The sequence below is a fragment of the Crocodylus porosus genome, unplaced genomic scaffold, assembly GCF_001723895.1.
Source record: "Crocodylus porosus isolate Cpor-Errol unplaced genomic scaffold, CroPor_comp1, whole genome shotgun sequence".
NCBI classification, from domain to species: domain Eukaryota; kingdom Metazoa; phylum Chordata; order Crocodylia; family Crocodylidae; genus Crocodylus; species Crocodylus porosus.
Window position 1 is genome coordinate 78,464,227 of NW_017728906.1, and position 14,873 is coordinate 78,479,099.

General features: G+C 47.2%; 1 protein-coding gene across 3 annotated transcripts in view; it reads left to right on the forward strand.

Annotated features, from left to right (window-relative positions):
* Positions 1–14,873, forward strand: part of ASMTL (acetylserotonin O-methyltransferase-like) — a 57,031-nt gene that overhangs the window by 27,900 nt on the left and 14,258 nt on the right. For all 3 annotated transcript variants that reach the window (XM_019529395.1, XM_019529396.1, XM_019529397.1), the window contains exons 8-9: positions 9,470–9,632; positions 14,226–14,410. In XM_019529395.1, the coding sequence (XP_019384940.1) occupies positions 9,470–9,632; positions 14,226–14,410 (348 nt within the window). The remainder of the gene's footprint in view (positions 1–9,469; positions 9,633–14,225; positions 14,411–14,873) is intronic.

Here is a 14,873-nt window from a genome sequence, read left to right on the forward strand (position 1 = left end):
GGGTCGTTTGACCCCAGTACTCTTTCCTGCCATGGCAGGGGGTTGGACTTGATGATCTGCTCAGGTCCCTTCAGACCCTACTAACTATGAAACTAGCACATTTAAATCTGAGAAAATTGCAATGCTTGGCTTAAACTTTGTTCTTGAATTCCCACTGATTTTAAATGTACCAGTACAGTTTACTTTACAACCATGGAAAAAATAGGATCAGGAGGGGACAGGGGCATACCAGAAATAAGTTAATTGCGTAACTTTTCAAACTGATGACTAGTTGCGTTCGCTGGGAAGAGATCCAAAGCCCTTCACAAAATGTCTGCTTTATTTAGCAGTAATCAAAATCTTAACTAAGGCAACTTTTAAACCTTGTGAGAAATATAATAGCTATGTCAATAGTGACTGCATAGTTGAGATCTGTTGTGATTTTTGTACTTAAAGCACAGCTTAAATCCTGCTTTCACAGTACAATTATTTGACTTGAATTTCCCTGTCTGGCACAGTAACACTTCTTATAGGGTAATCAAGACAACTATACCTTACTGACCTAATAATTAACTTTGGCTGAAGAAATTTTTTTAAATTGCCCATTTTTAATGTGTATTTTAAAATGTATGTAGTGCCCATCATACTCTACTTCAGTCCTTCATCCATTAATGTTTCTACTGTAGCCTTTTCTAAGAAACTCCTTTATCTCCATGTTTTTGTTTTCTGTTTGTTTGTTACTGAAACATTGTCTTGTGAGGTGATGATTAAAGTGCCATAACTCGTTGCCACATTCTTCATGAAGACATGCGGGTAGCATAGCACAAGCCAAATTCACTTTCACTAGTAGTCTTGTGACTGGAAACAGGTAGATGAAAAATACTGAATTGCTGCCAAGTCTCTTGTTTTAAAAGGTAGAATAGTGGAGGACCATGAAAGAAGAGAGATGGGTTGATGATGATGATATGATTAGATCATCACAGGCAGAAGAACAAAATTGTCTAGAGATGTGAATAGAGAGCTACAATTGTGACATCTGCAGCTGTTAAAAATGGCAGAGGGGGTTCCTCTCCAAATGCAGAGAGACTGGAGTAGGTTGAGCACTTGAAATACCAGGGTCAGAGGAGGGGCAAGCTGAAGCGCTCTGGGTCAAGATACAAGGGGGCCATGGGGAGAGGGATCTAACGGTGGGGGTCTACTACAGACCCCCCAACCAAGGGGAGGAGCTGGACCGGGAATTTTCAGGCCAGCTTGCAGAGGCACTTAAGGCAAGGGATGTAGTTGTCATGGGTGATTTAAATCACCCAGACATCTGCTGGGAGAAACAGTCAGCCAGGTCAGACCGTTCCAGGAGGTTTCTGACCGAGATACGGGACCTCCACTTAATTCAGGAGGTGCACAGTCCCACCAGAGGAAATGGACTGTTGGACCTGGTCCTGGCCAGAGGCGACAACCTATAAGGGGCCTCCAGGTTCTTGACCACCTGAGTGATAGCGATCATCGCTTGCTGGAACTCGCCATCCAACGCAGGGTGTCAAGGGCCTGCAGCAAGGCGGTAGCCCTAGACTTGAAGAGGGCCAACTTCAACAAGTTGAGGAGATTAGTGGGAGAGGCGCTGGGGTTCCTGAGAGCAGGGGAACTCAGTGCCCAAGATGAGTGGTCATGTCTTTAAAGAGACAATACTCAGGGCTCAAGGGGTGACCATCCCAACAAGAAGCAAGGGGGGCAGGAGTGCCCAAAAGCCCCCCTGGCTCACCAAGGGTGTCCAGGAATGCCTGATTTGCCAAAAAGGCAGCGTACAACTGGTGCAAGGGGGGTGCTGTCTCCAAAGAGTATACCTCCTCTGCTTGGGCCTGTAGGGGGGCTGTCAGGAAAGCTAAGGTGGACATAGAGCTAGGACTAGCATCCAAAATCAAAGATGATAAAATTCCTTTTTCAAATATATAGGGAGGATGAAGAAAGCACCGGGAAATGTGTGGCCCCTGCAAGATCCTCTGGGCAATCAGGTCTGCTTTCTCCTCTGGCGCTACCACCACTTTAACCAGTTCTTCACCTCCGTTTTCTTGTGCAGGGACCAGGACTTCCCCACTGTGATATAAGACTGACTTGAGGGGAATGCCTCCAGGCCTCAGGTTGGGGAGGACTGGGTTAGAGAGCTTCTGGAGGGGCTGGATGTGTTCAGATCAGCGGATCCAGATGCTCTCCACCTCAGGGTGTTGAGGGAGCTAGCAGGGGTTATTGCAGGGCCCTTGGCATGGCTTTACAAGCGCTCGTGGTGCTCAGGCCAGGTGCCAGATGATTGGAAAATAGCCATCATGGTCCCCATCTTTAAAAAAAGGGAGGAGGGAGGACCCGGGCAACTATAGGCCTGACAGTCTTACCTCAATCCTAGGGAAACTCCTCTGAGAGTTTCATCAAGGAGCACATCTGCGACGGACCGGCCTCAGGGATGATGCTCGAGGGCAACCAGCACGGTTTCATTAGGGGCAGGTCACGTCAGACCAACCTGATTGCCTTTTTATGATCAGGTTACAAAAGCATTGGATGATGGTGTTGCCGTGGATGTAGTCTTTCTGGACTTCAGCAAGGCCTTTGACACTGTCTCGAACCCCATCTTCATTTTAAAAAAACTAGGCAACTGTGGCATTGATGCCTACACAGTCAGACGGATTGCAGATTGGCTGAAGGGTCATACTCAGAGGGTGGTGGTGGACGGGTCATATTTGACCGGGGGAGAAATAGGCAGTGGAGTCCCCCAGGGCTCGGTCCTTGGGCCTGCGCTGTTCAATTTCTTTATCAGCGATTTGGATGATGGGGTGAAAAGCAACCTGTTTAAACTTGCTGATGATACCAAAATTTGGGGTGAGGTGAGCACGCTAGTAGGGAGGGAAAGACTGCAGCAAGACCTGGATAAGTTACAGGGACGGGCTAACGAAAACAGGATGTGTTTCAATATTGACAAGTGCAGGGTGCTGCACTTGGGCAGTAGTAACCAGCAGCACACTTATGGGAAACGCCCTTCTTGAGAGCACAGAGGCAGAAAGGGATCTTGGAATCATTTATTGTCTCCAAGATGAATATGGGCCAACAATGCAAGGTCACGGTTGGCAGGGCTAACCTGATCTTGAGATGCACCTGTGGATGCATGACAAGTAGGGCCAAGGAGGTGATCCTCCCCCTCTGTGACACTGGTCAGGCCACAGCTGGAGTAGTGTCCAGTTCAGTGCGCCCCACTTCAGGAGGGATGTGGACAACATGGAGAGGGTCCAGAGGAGGGCTACCCGCATGATCTGGGGACAGCAGGGCAGACCCTACAATGAGAGACTGCGGGACATGAACCTGTTCAGCCTTCACAAGAGAAAGCTGAGGGGGGACCTGGTGACTGTCTATAAACTCACTAGGGGGGACCAGAAGGGTTTGGGGGAGACACTGTTTCCTCTTGCGCCCCCTGGCATGACCAGGAATAATGTCCATAAGTTGTTGGAGAATGGGTTTAGATTAGACATCTGTAAGAACTACTTCACAGTTAGAGGGGCTAGGATCTGGAACCAACTTCCAAGGGAAGTGATGCTGGCTCCTACCCTGGGAGTCTTTAAGAAGAGGCTGGATGCCTACCTGGCTAGAGTCATTTGAGCCCACTTTTTTTTTTTTTTTTTCTCCTGCCCAGGCAGGGGCTGGGACTTGATGTTCTACATGGTCCCTTCTGACCCTACTTCTGTGATTCTATGATAGACCCAGTAAATAACACCTCAGTAGAGCAGCTAAATATCAGGCCCCATGGCTCCCAATGGGTCTAGAATTCTGTTGGCAGGGGGAGTGGTAGCAGTGTTTAATTGCTGTTTTCCCTGCTGCTGAACCCACAGGGAGCCCTGCAGGCCAGATATTGCTTGTGCATGTTGGGTTAGTGTGCAGGGTCACTTCATAGCCTGATCTGAGTGTGCAAGGCTGGGCCAGGATGCAGGGTTGCTCTGCAGCCTGATAATACCTGCAGTCTAGCCATGTGAACTGATGCCATGCTGGATCCAGCCTATGGCCGAGCCCTGTACCACTTGTCAGGCACCACGGGCCAGATAGGTTGAGCACCACAGAATTAGAGTTAGTATAGAGTTGGGCTCATCCCAGCAGCTCTAGCGAATCCAGCTAGGTATGAAGAAGCCAAGGCATCGCTGATTTCTAAAATAAACCATTTTTCAGCATCTTATTGTATTAATGCCAGGCATTGATATTAAAGAAACAGTATCTTAAGTTTTCCACTTCTGGATTAACATGTTACAGAAGATGCTGTGTATTTGCTTTATTTTGTGTATGGCTAGCAGGAGGTAATATTCCAAATTTTCAACAAAACTCGAGTTACATTTGAGGTCATCAGGAAAGTTTATATCTAGAGAGAAGCTGAGATGCATAAATGATGGAATATATTGGAGTTTGGCCTCGCAGGGACCATTACTAATTGCCAAGTGTGGGGAGAAGGAAAGGTGTCTGCAGCCACTCATGGTTTGATGTCGCTGTGGATGTCATGTTTCCCAAGGCTGTGAGAAGATTTGGCAATATGGAGAAAGATGGTTTTGCCTCCACTTTTTTCTATCTGCAAGATGGAGAAAATATTGTGAAGATTAAAGCATCAAAGTGTTTTGATAATATCTCTTATTACTATCTCTTCCAACTGTAGAACTGGTCTAGGTAAGCTTTACAGGCAGAAAGAAGGTCCACCAAGAGATTGAAATATCCTTGCTCCTTGCATATTCTTTGGACTTATCACAGCCACAACATTCGTACTCCTTTGGAAAATTAAAAAAGTATGGTGATGTTAACATTAACAGTTATTCTATAGCAAATTGCATGACTTCTTAATCGCTACATTTTAAGTCCATTTTCATGATTCGGTCTGAAATCGAGGTGGGATGAAACATGGTGGAATGAGGAAAATCAAGGGGAAAATCAAAAGTTATGTAGCAATGATGGTATAGGTTGTACTGGTGCAGGAGTAACTCTACATCAAAAATTGCCTTGAATCAAATAGGTAAGCTTTTTAAAAAAAATGATAAAATGCATACCATAGAATTTCTGTGGATAGGAATGTTGTATTTTCAATAAAAAAGTACATCTGAGGATATGCTGTTGACTCCCACCCCACCCCACGCCGCCCCAGGGTGGTGGCGGCGGCAGCAGCAGCAGCCAATTAGAAATACTAAGGGAGTTGAGAGGCTGCTAAATTTTAAAAAAAGAAACCAAAAAACCCTACAGTAGTAACTGATTGCTTCAAACCACAAGCAGACTGGGTCAATCTCTCCTCATACCGGGAGGTGGAGACCACGTTTCTTAACATTATAAAAGACTGCTTTCTGGAATAATTAGTCCTAGAGACTACAAGAGGAAAGTCCATTCTTGACCTATTCCTAACTAGTGCACAGGATTTTATGCAAGGGGTAAGTGTTACTGAGCTGCTTTGCAATAGTAACCACAGTGCAATTGGGACTGATGCCTGTGTAGGATGGGAGATGAGAAGGAAAGGCTACTATCATAATTTCCCTTTGAAATTGGGGAAGCTAATTAGAGGTTAAAAGAAGCCTGTAATTTGGTGAAGAACTCTTAAGCAAGTGCCCATGCTGCTTGTGAATGCTCTGTTGGATGCATGGAGCAATACATACCATAAATAAAAAGGTGGACCAAAATAACGCTGGTATAATTCAATGGCAGAATTGCAGAGGCAATAACTGGACAAAAGGCTTCCTTCAAAAAATGGAAGTCAAATCCTAATACAGAAAATAAAAAAGTATAAACTCTGGTAAATCAAAAACAGAATTGAGGAACAACTTGTCAGAGCCACAAAAAGTAACAATAAAAATGTCTTTAAGTACATTAGAAGCTAAAGAGCTGGTAGGGACTCATTTGAGCCTTTGAATAATCAGGGTATAAAAGGAGCACTAAAAGCTGGGAGGAACACGGGGGAGAAACTAAATGCATTCTTTGCATCTGTCTTTGCTATAGAAGATGTTAGAGAGATTCCTTGCCAGATTCACTCCTCTAAGGATTGAGTTAGTGTAGCTGATCCAAGTGGAAGTTTGAGTAGATGAGGTTGTAGAGGAAACTAATAAACTAAATGGGGGCATTCACACATGCAAGCATGTGCGCTTGCAGCAGCTCAAATAGAAGTGGTACAAATTTGAGCCAGGGTGCTTTGCTTCAGTGTACGTGTCTGGACATGCACTTTGGTGTGGGGCAAAATAACCCTGCTTGGCTGGATCAGCAAGCCAGGGGAAGTTGGGGCCTGGAGCCAGCACCTGTGCTGTCACCAGCAGTATAAAAACCTGCTTTGTCCTGGTTCCATCGGAACAAAAAGCTGCCCTGACAAGTAGCTCAGGGCTACGCACTCTCAGGAGCTTCTGGGGCCTAGCCAATTGGTACCTGGGGACGCTATGCCTTGTGCCAGCTGGACTGACGAAGCAGCTCTGAGAGCTCCCTGCACCCTCTACCCACTGCAGCAGTCTGGGGGTGGGGGGGGAGACTGCTGCCTGGCTGTGACCTGCTGTGCACCTGCCAGACCCGGATGAGGCATCTGCCCCTCTGGGCCAGTGGGCTGTGACTACAAAGTTAGTTTTCATGCGGCTCTACTGCTGTGTGTGCCCCCTCCCCAGCCATCTGGGCAGCTATCACCCAAAAGATGCTCCCAGTGTGGCGGCCTGCTTTGAACTACCAAAGCACATCCTCCTGGCCCCAGGAGGTCAGCTACTTCCAGCTGGGTCCAAGGTGCCAGCTCTGAGCAGGCTCTTCTTCCTGCGTCCTGGCACTTGCCTTCCTAGCAGGAATTTTGATGTTCTCTATTTGAAAACTGAACAAACCCTGATTTAAAAAAAATCCCAGAGTCACTCTGTAAAATACCCTGAAATCCATGTTCTCCACAATTAAAACAAAAGACCACTATATAGAGAGAGAAGAGAGAGAGAGACAGATCAGTAGGGCAATGTTTTATTGATATTTCTATAGCATTAAAGCAGTTTGGAAGATGTACCGGTGTTTCTATCATCATAATAAAATTGATTCTAAATACCTATGTTTTGCTGCCACAGCCCCCCAACAGGAGTTACAGTCCCCCCACAGGGGCCACATGTCCCCTGCAGGGCCCATGTGCCCCACCCCCACTTGTTCCCCCAGACTCCCAGATTGCTGCCCTGCCTGGTCCCATCCTCTGCTGGCTCCTATACCCCGATGGCTGCCCCACCTGCTCCCCCAGACCCTCAATGGCTGCTCCACCTGGCCCCATTTCTTGCTTGCACTCCCAGGTCCCCTGATGGCTGCCCCTGCCCCAGCTTCCTGGTACTTAAAAAAAATAAATAAAAGCCTTACATTTGCCTCACAGTAGCAGGGGCTGTGAGGACTGGGGCCTTGTGGCAGAGCCCCAACCGCGCAGCCACCTGGCACCCATGTTGTCACTGCCCCATCCTGTGAGCCCTGCCGCAGGGCTATGAAGTGTTGGGCAGTTGGGGCTGCTGCGACTGTCACCCAGCCATATGCTGGGGGCGGGGAAGGGGGCTTTGCCACATGACCCCAGTGACCCTGATGGCAGTTGTTACTGCCAGTGAGTGTGGGGTTTTTTTTCTTTTTTCTTTTAATAGCTGGGATGCTGGGGCCAGGCGGGACAGTGATTGGGGGCCAGATGAGGGATGGGGCCAGGCAGAGCAGTGATCGGGAAGCTGGGGGAGCGGGTGGGGGGATGGGGTCAGGGAGCTGGGGGAGTGGGCGGAGCTAACAGGGCTCCCTCCACGGTACCCTCCTCCCTTCTCCAGTCTCCCTCCCTCCCCCCTTCTCACTTACTGGCAGGAACCCAGGTCCAGCTCCCTGTGACTGGCATGCTGCCTGTCCTGCATGGGCAGGCAGTGTGCTTCAGCACCAGGGCGAGGGCCAACCAGAGAGACGCTCTGGCTGGCTACCAGAGCGTCTCTGGAAGACCAAGCCTCTGGTTGCCTCAGGGCATGGTCTGGGACTGTGCCCTGGCCCACTTCTTTTCTCCATGGTTTTTTTGACCCCTGGATATCCAGGGGTTTATTTGCAACGCGAGTTACATTTTTCATTCCAGCATGTGTCTCTTGCAGCATCTCAGAGGGCTATGAGATGCTGCAAAATGCACGTCTGTGCTCATGTGGGACCCAATAGTAGGAAATTAGCAAGACCTGGTGGCCTTCACCCTAAGGTCCTCAGGAACTCACACAGGAGTTTGGCAGTTTCGAAACTGTAGTAGGCAATCTGTCACTAAACATGGCCTTGGTACCAGAGAACTGGAGGATTGCCATTGTGACAAAAAGGGCTGTAAGGGAACCCCAGGGAACTTCAGGCTTGTGAGTCTAAATTTTATTCCTGGAAATTTGGTAGAAACAAGAAGAAAAAGAAAAAAGAATTGTTTGGTACATGGATAAAAATGACTTGTTGGAGGAATCAGGATGGCTCTTGTCAAAGGGAAATCATGCTTCACCAACCTTCTGGAGTTCTTTGAGGGTGTCAATAAGCAGGTGGACTTCCAAAAAGCCTTTGACAAAGGTTCCCCATCAAAGGCTCTTAATGAAGTTTTAGTCGTGAGATTACAGGGAAAATCTGCTCATGGATTAGGAATTGGTTTAAGGATAGAGAGCAAAGACTGAATATAAATGGTCGATTTGCAGGATGTAATGAAGTAGTGGGGTTCTCCAGGGGTCAGTGTTGGGACTGGTGCTGTTTAACATATAAAGGGTCTGGAAAAGGGGGTGAATAGTGATGTGGCCAAATCTGCAGATGACTTGCGTTCAAAGAGACTAAGGTGGACTGTGAGGAACTACTGAAGGATCTTGCACTATTGAGTGAATGAGCAACTAAATGATAGATAAAATTTAATGTAGAAAAGGGATGCACATACGCAAAAATAACCAAACATGTTTGGAGCATGTTGGAGAGATTTTTTTGAAGACTCTGCCTTATTTAAACTTAATTCTTTCTGCTTGATTTTCTTATATAAAATATTGTTTCTTTTCTCTCTCGATTATATTGACCTTTTCCTATTGTTTTAATTATCCCAATGCCATTCATCAAAGCTCCTGTGTTTTCATGGAATTTAAATTCAGCTATAAAGTTGTACATTGTGCTTACTATGAAAATTCTCTACTTTGCTGAGTTTATACAGTTTAAGCATTAAGGTTTTCCAGATGCAGCAGCGACGTGTTGTCTTAGAAAATTAGTATGGAATAAATGTAACTATTTAAATAGATTGGGGCGTATTTCCTAGATATTAGGGGAGGTATTTTCACTGAGAAATAATCCAGATTAAATTTGACTTTGACCTAAAGGTAGACTCAAGCAAGTTTTAGAATATCGAATTCCTTAGAGTATTGTTTTTGCTTTTACTTGGGGATTTAACTCAGTGATTTCTGTAAGGTCTACATCTCCGAACTGGACCAAACCTGTGTGTTTCTCTGGCAAATTTTAGTTTTAAATTTAACTTATTAATACTTTTTCATATACACAGGCTTTGTTTGTGGCCTCTAAGCTCAAAGTGTTCGATCTTTTGAAGAATAAAGGTGTACTGCAGGCTGTGGATGTTGCAAATACAATAAATTCCTCTGTGTGTGGAACAGAAAGACTGCTTGATGCTTGTGCTGCTCTTGGATTGCTAGAGAAAACCCTTCAAGGTAACTTAAATAAAACCAATTCATGTGTGGGGGACAGAGAAGTGGAAGAAGGATTAGTTCATATTTAATTATCTAAAGTTTCAAGTTACGCGCGATTCTGGAAAAATTATACTTAAAGTTTGCCATTTATGAGTAAATCGCTTGATTGTTTACTGTTTGTTGCTGGGTAGATTGGGCAGAACCCTAAAAAAACATACAACAGTGCTGTATTGTCACAAGAAGGGACCTGAATGACCTAGGTGGCATTGTGCATCTGTTTTTTCCCCTCTGGTTTTGTTAGTTAATTCACTTCTGCCAGTAGTTCCTATTTGCAGGGTCTTTTGCTTAGTTCTAGTTTTAGTTAGCACTTTCATTCTCACTTTTTATCAACATTAACAACCTCTTAGCCTCTCTTCCATCATCCACTTCAACCATCTCTGTTTTGTCTGTGTAAATAGTTGTCCACTGCATGAGTGTTAATACCTATTCCTCAGGGTTGCATAAGGTTTCATTACTAGAATTTGTAAAACGGGGAGCTAAATTCTGCTGAATGTGACCTTAGTAAAAAAAGTAATTATTTAAATAGGATGGATGCAAGTGAGGGAAGAATTTCAGACTCTGCCATCTTATAGTTAGCAACTAAGTTCAGCAGTTATAAATTGCTAGTGTTTAAGAAACAAACAGGCAGTGTTTAAAAGATCTGCCTTAAAATTATGCAGTGCAAAGTTAAATTTTTGCATACACATTGCCTTGGTGGTAAACCTGGAAAAGATTTCCCACAAAGGAGACACCTGAGAACCTTCTCAGCTGTTTCTTTTTTGTAGGAAAAATGAAAAAGAAAGCCCTAAGGTAAAATGCTGATCACAAGAAGCTTAACTGTGAATGAATAAATCACATAATGGAAAAAGGAGGAGGAAGAACCTCCAAAGGCAAGTGCTCTACCTCTAGCTATCTTTACTGTAGAGCTGCACAAAAACAACTTATGAGGTTTTGATGTTAATGAACTGAGAAAATTCTGCCCAGCTCTGGCTCAGCTCCGGCTGCCTTCCATCGGCTGCACCCACAGGGGCTTCTCATCGTACTGCGTGAACAGAGTGGGTAGAAGGCAGCTGAGAGCTGGAGCCGGACCTCCATGCGCTGGGTGGAAGCCACGAGCTAAAGCTTCCCCTGTCCCCCACGGCCTGGAGCAGCACAGCAGCAGTAGTAGGGGGACAGGGACCAGCCACTGGGGACACGGAGAAGCTGACCGGACCTGGCAGGGCTGTTCTGTTCCCTTCACCACCAGCTGTGGCTCGTGTGGCCCCACATAGTGCTGTTCAGGGCAGGGGGAGCTTCAGCCCCTTGGCTTCTACCCAGTGTATGGAACTCCAGCTTCAGATCTCCGCTGAACTCTATCTGCTCTGCCTGCGTGATAGGCAGGCCCTGTGGGTGGGTGCAGTGGGTTAAAGGCAGTCGGGGCTAGAGCTGGAACTCCGTGCCCTGGGTAGAAGTTGCTGGGCTGAAATTTCCGACCCATACACCCAGCATGGTGCATGCGGGAGAGCAGCAGCAGCAGTGGAACAGCTAGAGGCAGGGGGGGCACAACAACCCACCTGGGCCCTGGCCAGCCCTCAGCTTGTAATGCAGCCACAGCTGCCAGGTACTGCACAGGGCAGGGGGTGTTGCAGCGGCTGTAGCAGGCAGCTGCCGGGCTTGGGGCTCACTGGCACCTCCGGGCAGCCCCCTAGTCGGCTAGCCCATGCCTGTGCTGCCAGGCCAGTTTATCACAGAGCCGCAGCCACTAGGAAGGGCCCTGTCTAGCGGCTGTGGCCCTGTGACATCTCTGCCCATCTTGGGCACAGAGAGGTGGGAGCAATCTGGCCAGTCATCCCCTGTGGCCCCAACCCGAGCCACAGCCTGTTGTGAAGGGCCCAGCCCTGTGGCCCAGTCCAGGCTGGGCCCCTGCCTCCACTCAGCAGCACCACCCAGCTCAGCTCCACAGCCCCAGCTGCAACCACTGGTGAGGCACGAAGATGGGGGAGACATGCCGCCTGGTTCTGGCTAAGCTTCCTTCCCTGCCACTGGCGTGGGGAGTGGGGGAAATGGTTGATGAGGGCTGCTGTGCTGCTCCGTGGGCCAGGGTTGCTGGTGAGCCCAGACAGAGGGGGAGATTTAAATCCACCTCCCTCTCCCCATTTGCTTGAGGCTGCAGACAGGGAACCTCACAGCGTCTGCTATACCCTGGCCAGGAAGACCCTGGCTGCTATACCCTTGTGGGAGAGGGGAGGGAGGGGTGAATAAGCTGCTCCCTTTGCCTTAGGGGGCCATGCTGGCTGATGTCTGGCCATTTCCTCTCCCCTGCTTTGGCTACAGAGCCAAGGGGTAGGGCCAGCCCTCCTCTCTGGAGCAGGCAGTATAGCCCAGTTCAGGGCTGAAAAGCATGCTGGGATGCTAGGGAACTGTGGTTTAACCTAAACCAGGAAGGGTTCAGGGACAGCAATTGCATAAACCGGTTTGACCCAAGTCAGTTAAGTTGGATATTACATCCAACCAGGTTTACCAGTTTCAGCCATTTTGAAACTGATTTATGTGAACTGAACTTACGTTCTTTTACAAGTTTAAGCCGGTTTCTGATCACTTAAACTGTACCTTCTGTCCCTAACCTTTGTGAACAAGTATGTCAAGGTTACAAAACGTAGATGGGCAGAAATCCATGAGTAACAGGTATGAGGAGGAGGAATTTAAGTTGCAGTAGCTGAGTGCTTGGGATACCAGCCCAGAAAGCAGGAGGGCTGGGCTTCTAGACATCTCTCAGGGGTGGGGTCTTGGCCTATGCTGTCCTGACCGGCCAGTGGCGAGAAGCAGTAGTAGTGGGCATGGTTGGGAGCACCAGCCCATCTGGCACCTGACCTACATTGATTTGACCCATGGCTCCAAAACCTTGATGACTGCTGGCCTAACTAGTAGTGTGCTAGTTCATGCATTGTGCTGGCAATTTAGAGGTTCAGGTTCAAACCTTCCTGTAAGGTGCGGCCTATAACAGGGCATTCACCTAGGCAGGAAAAGACTCATAACCACTCAGCTTTGAGGACTAAAATATGAGGGACGCCCCCAACCCTCTTTTCCATGCCTGGCCAGTGCATAGCTCACAACTGCTTAAGACTATCCTACCCCCAACCCTGATTAGGACTTTTGAATGCTATAGTTGCTTGGATAGTATTTGATGCTCACTGGGTTTCAAAATCTTCATGAAAAAAGGAGTGATCTTGAAATGAAAATATCGTGGGAACACATTAAGGACCAGAACAGAAGCCCACCACAGTAATAAGTAGAGGTGCACTGATGCATCAGTCCACACCATATTGGCACTGATAAAAGGAAAATTGACATTATTCGCAATCGGCTTTTTCTGGCTGATGTGGCTGATAAACTCGACGATTAAATTCTATGTACACGCATGCAGCCACAACATGCACACAGCCAAGAATGCAGCCCAGCAATATGGAGAGCAGCATCTGGTCGTTAAATTTGTGGGGGGGAAGGGGTATGGAAGAAGGAGAGGGTGTGGGGGGCAGATCGAGTCCCCTGCAGTGAGGGGAGGGAGTGAGCAAGGGGCAGGGATGGGCACTTTCAAGCTGGCAGGGCTTGTCCAGGGGGCATGGGGAGGGAAGGGGAATGGCTCCTGTTGCTTCACACACCCCTGAGGGAGGCATGGGGGCCGTGTGCCCCCAGATCTGTGGGTAGGGCAAGGGTGGGCTGCCACTGCAGGCTTGGGGCTTTTTCCAGCGGCGGGGTTGGGTTGGGGCTGCGTTCAGGGCAGGTGAGTGGTGGCGGCGTTAGAGGTGGGCTACAGACACCCCAAAATTTGCTGTAGCCCTCCCAAATCCTATGCTTCCTGCACCATCACCACTCACCCTGATCATAGCCCTGGCCCAAAACATAGATCCAGGGGGGCATGTGCCCCCAGTGCCTCCCCCAGGGGTGCATGTAGAGACAGGAGCCACTCCCTGCCTCCCCGCATCCCTCTGGATAAGCCGGTCATGGCTTTGTCCTGCCCCATCCCATCTCAGCTGGGCAGTGCCTAATTCTGCCCTAGCCCCAGCCCCACTCCCTTCTTCACCATGGGGGCCTCAATTTGCTTCCCTTCACCCTTTCCCTCAGCCCCATCCCCCCATCAGACCTACCATCCAGACGCTGCTCTGGGCAGCATATCAATAATCTGATCAGTATTGGCTGATATTGCTTGTTAATAATTGGCCATCAGTATTGGCCTAAAAAAATCTTTATCAGTGCACCCCTTGTAATAAGTGAATTCATTAAATCTGTAACACAAAATGGTATCTTGAATGCAAATGACTGTTTTGTGTTTGAACTTGCTGCAATTTAGATAACATTTCAATGAAAATCAAATGTATGCTTTACACTGTATCGGTCTTTTTTTTTTTCACTTTGATTATGCAAATCAGGAGGCAGATCTTCAGCTGAAATGGATAGATCTGCATAGCTCTTGGAGTCAGTGGAGCTGTGCCAACTTATACCAGCTGAAAATTGGATTTTTTTTTTTTTAGTTAAATGTTTAGCATCATAAACTAATTGTAAGGGGTTTTTGTTTTGTTTTGTTCCCTTCCTGTTAAGGTTACAGTAATTCAGATTCAGCAAACATATATCTGGCATCAGACAGTGAGGACTCACTTCATGGCTACATTATCCACTCAGATGACCATCTTTGGCCTCTCTTTACACATCTAGAATCTGCTGTTAAAGAGGGAACCATGCAGAACTATCGGGCTTTTGGGAAAAAATCCGAGAACTTATTTCAGGTAATGAAGGCTTGGGTGTTTATTTTATGTTTATGCCATCTGTGCACTAATCAAAGTAATTTTAAGTCCAAGAAATCAGAGCACCCCAAAAACTTGATTGAGACTGTAGAATGAGCATGTCATAATTGAGTAGGACTCTTAGAATATTATTTCCTGGTCTTTTTAAACTTGGGCACAAAAAATGGATGTCGTTATATAGTTACCAAAAACAATGGCTAATATAGATATACTGCTGCTTTGCCAAAAGTCTGTTATGCAAAATTCCGGTCCTTCGTTTAGATGAAATATTTCACCATTTATGTAATGTTATTCAGCCAACATTTGACCTTTACTCTGCTTCTGAGGTCAGAATCAGCTTTGATTTGCATATATAGTTTCATAGTTTCATAGTAGCTAGAGTCGGAAGGGACCTAGGTAGATCATCTAGTCCGACCCCCTGCCTTGGCAGGAAAGAGCACCGGGG